Source organism: Habropoda laboriosa, unplaced genomic scaffold, assembly GCF_001263275.1.
Source record: "Habropoda laboriosa isolate 0110345459 unplaced genomic scaffold, ASM126327v1 scaffold96, whole genome shotgun sequence".
NCBI classification, from domain to species: Eukaryota; Metazoa; Arthropoda; class Insecta; order Hymenoptera; family Apidae; genus Habropoda; species Habropoda laboriosa.
Genome location: NW_017100221.1, coordinates 494,310 through 500,125, shown reverse-complemented (window position 1 = coordinate 500,125; position 5,816 = coordinate 494,310). Strand labels below are relative to the sequence as shown.

Here is a 5,816-nt window from a genome sequence, read left to right as displayed (position 1 = left end):
CTGTCGTGTATTATTCTACTGATTAACTGTCATATTATGTATAGTAGAAATTAATGGTGAAAAGAGAACAAGAACAGTACATTGTTTCTGTTAAAATAAACCTTGTTGAAAAATACTTGTACCAGTGAAGCTTCTTTCGTTACAGACCCAAGTCACTTAGATTTCTGTAAGATTTTGTTTTAATCATAAGTCTGGTAAGTATTTTTTTTTTACAGGTGTATCAGGGTACAGGATAAAGTCAATTTTTTTTTTAAATATGAAAATTGTTTATTCGACAAATTAAGTTGTTTCCATTACAAGATGAGCATTTGCACATTGTGTTCTGGTTACTTTCTCATTGTCATCCTTGTGTTTGTGTTCCATATTCGTCGACCGTTTTCATCACAGTTTAGCCTGCGAACGAAAAATATTTTTTAAATTTCCATTATTATTGTCACATTCGTAATAATTCGATAATTAAAATATCGACTTATAATTAAACCAAAAATTTTTCATCAGTGTTTAAAGAACTGGTTTCAATATTTCATCAGTGTTTAAAGAGGCAATATTAAACGAGAACTGCATTCAGTATAATTAATTTAAGTAGTACAAATCAATAATCTAGACAGAATTAATTTTCTCATTGTGAACAGTCTAGAATTATATTTTTTAAATCACCTCTAAAACAAACTCACCCCAACATGAATAGCGAGGACTCCATCATCTTCTCCCTTCGTGATCTCGATGTAAGCATTTCCGTTCTGTTGAACGTTGACAACCTTTCCAGTGCAACTTCTATTCTGCAAGCTACCGGAAATCACGTCACAGTACCGACCAGCTGGCAAGCAAGTCTTGAGGGTTGCTTTCAGATCCTGTTGGTCGCCGTTAAACGCCACATATCCACGGTTTCCTCGGCAGAAAGCGATCTGGTTGCTTCCATTGTCCCACCAGTTGTTCACGCCAGCACCCTTAACCGTGTTACGGAAGCGTACCATGTTGTAGATTTGTCTCCAACGGTGCTCACAGATCCAACCACCGCCGCATGAATTGTCTGAGAGTATTACAGGCGACCTGATATTGTGTTGGCCGTCCTGTGGAGGTCCTTGGTCCCTACTGTGGAAATCGTACGAGCTCATCACTCTTGGTGTACCGTATGGATGGGATAACATGAAGGCGACAGCCATCTGTAATAACATTGATTTTATAAATAAAACTGGAATTTTGGAATAGATAAAATTGGAATTTTTGGCATTAAAAAAATTAGAATTTTGGAATAAATAAAATTGGAATTTTGGAACACATGAATCAGATAGAACTAAAATATGTGTGTACTACTTTTCATGTCCATCTAATTTTCAAAGTGTTATTTTTAAATGAATTATTCTCGAAACTTTAATGTCCTTCATATTTAAATATTAACTATCACTCTGTAGTGTTAAAATCTTTTTACTGTTCACGTACTACTAGAAACTCTTATATTTAAACATTTAAAAGTAAAAATCTCTGATTTATACAGAAATTTTTATATAGCCATAGAAAAATCTCAATATTTTGCTAATGTCTGATCACTGATTGAGTTATACTACTGAATTCTACGCCCAAATAATCAGCCGTAAAACTATGCCTACTGTACCTTGTACAGTTTGGACGATTTGTAGGTGAGCACTGAAGCACCGTCACGTTGTGTGTCATGATTATCAACGAAAACGAGAGCATCACCCGATGGCAACAGATTCCATTTCTCTCCCCAGTTAACGAACCATTTCAGAAGATTGTGGCCTTGGAAAGAGTTGCCAATTTCACGGGCGTAACCGAACTCGATCACGGCGGCCATTTGATTGTACTCGCGCTTAGAAATCGGTTCGTTTCCATTATCGATCACTTCTTGGTATATGTATGGTCTAGCATTCGCGGGGAAACCGTGTTCCATGTTAAGGTTCTTCAGTCTTGAGTAAATGACGTTCAGGTCACTTGGCCACATGTGTTTAGCGGCGTCAATTCTGCACAACAGTTTTTGGGCATAGTTATGCATTACTAATTTTCATTCTAATTAATTTAATTAGAATATTGGTAGGTTTAACAGAATTTTTCAGTCAAATATTTGTAATACTGCACTATTAATATTTTGGCAGTTTTGTGACTCTGTTGTATGTTAATATTATTTTTAATTTATTTAGAAAGTGGTAGAATGTGCTAAGACAGAAAATATCTAATCTCAAGTAATCGAAAATGTCTAAAATTTTTTGGAAAATATTTAATCAAATTTTGAATATGGTAAAATATTCCATTATTCATGTTGCGATAGTTGAATTACTGTATTATTTGTTACCACTGTTTCCAATGTATTTAAATAGTAACAAAATTTACCAAGTGAATTTAGAATACAATTAATCAAATTTTGAGTACTTTAAATGATTCCTTTTATTTTGAACCAGCTATCTCATCAAAATTCCAATTAAAAAATCACAATGTCTTTCACCATTCAAAATTTATCAGAACAATGAATAAATAATAGCAGCAAAAATGTATAAAACACATACCGGAAGCCAGCCACACCAGCATCGATCACTCCGTTCAGGAAATCTACCATCTTCTGTCTAACGTATTCCTTGTTTTGGTCCAAGTCATGGAGACCGGTCAACTCGCAATTTCGTACGTTTACGGGGTCTTGATAGTTTGTTACCGCACATATGGAATGGAAATCTTTAGCAGTGTAAGGCACTGCGTAATATTCTAATGCGTACGTGTTCGCTTTGGAATTTGCGACTCCGTATGCATTCTGCCAGTTGCCAGACATGTGATTCAAAATAGCATCGACGTATATTCGGACGCCTGCTCTGTTGCATCTTGCCACCATTTTGGTGAACTCTTCCGGTGTGCCTGATCGCGTGTACCACATGTAGGAAATTGGCTGATAACGTTCCCACCACGGCCTGTTGCTGATCACCAGGTTCTCTTGTATGGGTGACACCTGTACAGGTATGTTGCAAAGTGTGAATGTCATGGCTACTATGGATTCATCGTTTTCAATGTGAAAGAAGGAAAGAGAGGTTGAGAAAACGTTTTTGAGAGAAATTTATTGAAATAAAAAAATTAAAATTGGTGAAATTATTTATATTGCTTTTCAATTAGGATATGAAAATTGAAATTATATTTCTTTGAATTTGAGGTAAGGAAATTGAAATTGGTAAGGTATTTATATTCCTCTGAAATTGAGATATGGAAATTAAAATTGGTAAAATATTTATATTACTTTGGACTTGATAATTTAAAAGTGCTTCAATTTTTCGATTTGACTCTGTATGTTAAAAATATTATTGTATCGTAACCACTTAATTCACAAGTTCTTTCGTGCCTTCTGTTCTCGTAGAAATAAGAAGTATATACATGTAATTTCCCCTCGAATACATTTACAAGTATGTGAAATTACTCGAACACTCTATCGATAATAATCAAATGGAGTGCAGTATTTAATAGTAATAACGTGGCTAAAGATAACGTCAATTGAGAAGATTGATATCGGAGCTTGATTGGTATTAATATCTCGTTGAGTAGATTTAATAAGTACCTACGTGTGCGTTTCGAATCATATTCTTTTCTTTGTCAATAAGCATCTAGGAAAGTATTTCAGAAAATATATACAAACATAAGAAATGATACAGTACTATTTTCACTTCTTTTTTTTTTAGCAAAATTGATAGAAATTTAAAGGAACCAGAACTATCTAAGCCCATTCTAATCTTCAATTTTATGAATTTCTATTATTTTTCTAATTTTATTTTCCACAAAAATCAGCCACATTCTGAAATATGCACTAACATACCAAAAATCTTTTATTCCTCTTTCCTCTCGCATCAAATAAACAAATCAATTTCGAATCATTTCTCACAGTTAATAAAAAACCAGAACCAAATTAAACACAGAATTTCTGTAGCCTCCATTAATTGACACACCACACAGAACATAATTTACGACAATTTTTTTTTTTTAAATAAATACTTCAGATATTAATCCAAGTGACACAAAGAGCACAAACTCTCGTTCAAACATCAAACGACATAAAATTATTCAAATTTCTACCTGAACACCACCAAATCCATTCGGTCCAAGGAAGTGTTCACACTCGTTCGCAATGTCGTTCCATTTCCATTCGAACAGATGCACCATAGCGTCATGGCCAGGCACGAAGTGTGGATCTTTGTGGGCCGCTTGGCCCGCTGCCAGTGTGAGCAGAGTAAACAATGTTACGGTCACGAGCATCGTGGTCAGTTTGTTCTCGCAAAATGATCGAGCTGACAATTTATAGGGACTGTTCGTCAGTTACATAATTGTTTTCCGCCTCATCCAAAGGTCAGTAGCCCCCTGCCACCAGTCGCGTTTTATCACTGCGACGCACATCTATTGTCTATTCGATGAAATCACACATTCGTCGAATCACATTTACTTCTCAAGTTCGTCTTATCGGCGCAGCATCGGAATAAACAGAAAAGTAGGCGGATATCTTCGACGGTAAGTACAATCAATAATTGTCTGCGAGTTTGTTCTTTGGTCTCTACTTGTTTCCGAGTGTGACAAGCTGATTCGTAATTTCGTTGTTTTAATTGTTTCAACGGTTAGGCTGTGAAACTGCAAAAATGTAATTCTTCAAGAGATTTGTTTATTTCTTATATACAGTAATTGACATATTAGCGTTCATTTCCCCTGAAAAATTAAGTTTCTACAATTTTGCAACTTTACCATTGGAGCAATTGTGTATTGCTTTCGTTTTATTTACTCGGGTTGAGTTGTGGTACGTGTCAACGTGAGAAGTGATTTTTATAAGATTTAGAAGTGTACACTTTTTATTTTGAACAGAGAGGAATCAAATTTGTTACTGACAGAAGTGTTGTTTCGTCTTAGAGATAACATTTTCTTCCGAACGTTACGAAAGATCATATTTATTCTCCTCCCGAACTTTCGTTCACTCTGATAAAATGATAATTCGATTGTTTGTACTATAAATCTCCTCCATTGCGAAGCGATGTTGGAATTACGGTATCGATTATTCTGAGAGAATTATTTAACACAAAGCGGTATTGCTTATTGAAATTGGTATATTTGCCACGAACGTATATATCTCGATTCATAACAAACGTGTATAAAAGTCATAACAAATGAATTTCATGGCAAACACGTGGTTGTTCTTATCGACGAAGAATAACTACGCATGAGTTCAAAGGCTGTGAAAATATATGTGCTGACTAACGCAGAAATAGTCATTACTATGAAAGATATAAATTCAATGCATCAGAAATAGAAATTCATTTCTTTCAGATCCAACGAATAATATACTTTCCTTAGAAAACTGATCGTTTTCTTTCTGAACTGTTCTCACAGTTTACAGATATTTTCTATGTTCAATGAAGAACTTTTTAATCAAATACTTCCTCCACACCGTCTTTTAATTAGTCAATATAATAACTGAAATCTTATTTGATATTATTTTTCACTATTTCTCAAAGAAGGAATGTAAGGAATGCAATGTTGAGGAATGTAATATTCAGAAATGTAATATTGAGGAATGTAATGTTGATGAATATAACATTGAGGAGTGTGGTGTTTAGAAATTTAATGTTGAGGAATCTAATATTGAGGAATGTAGTGTTGAGTAATTTAATGTTGAGGAATGTAATGTCGAGGAATTTAATATTGGGGAATGTAATCTCGAGGAATGTAAAGTTGAGGAATGTAATGTCGAGGAATTTAATATTGGGGAATGTAATGTTGAGGAATGTAGTGTTTCGAGAAGTTTCACATTAATATTTCAGCAAATATCCCGCAAAGCAACCACAGCGATC

General features: G+C 34.4%; 1 protein-coding gene across 1 annotated transcript; it reads right to left on the bottom strand.

The window, feature by feature from the left end:
- Window positions 1–317: 317 nt before the first annotated feature.
- LOC108571039 (alpha-amylase) lies at window positions 318–4,239 on the bottom strand. The gene is made up of 5 exons (XM_017933009.1): window positions 4,060–4,239; window positions 2,520–2,950; window positions 1,613–1,979; window positions 675–1,163; window positions 318–393 (listed from the first exon to the last, which is right to left on the bottom strand). Exons 1-5 carry the CDS (start codon window positions 4,237–4,239, stop codon window positions 382–384), a joined length of 1,479 nt encoding a protein of 492 aa, XP_017788498.1. The 3' UTR covers window positions 318–381.
- Window positions 4,240–5,816: the final 1,577 nt, after the last annotated feature.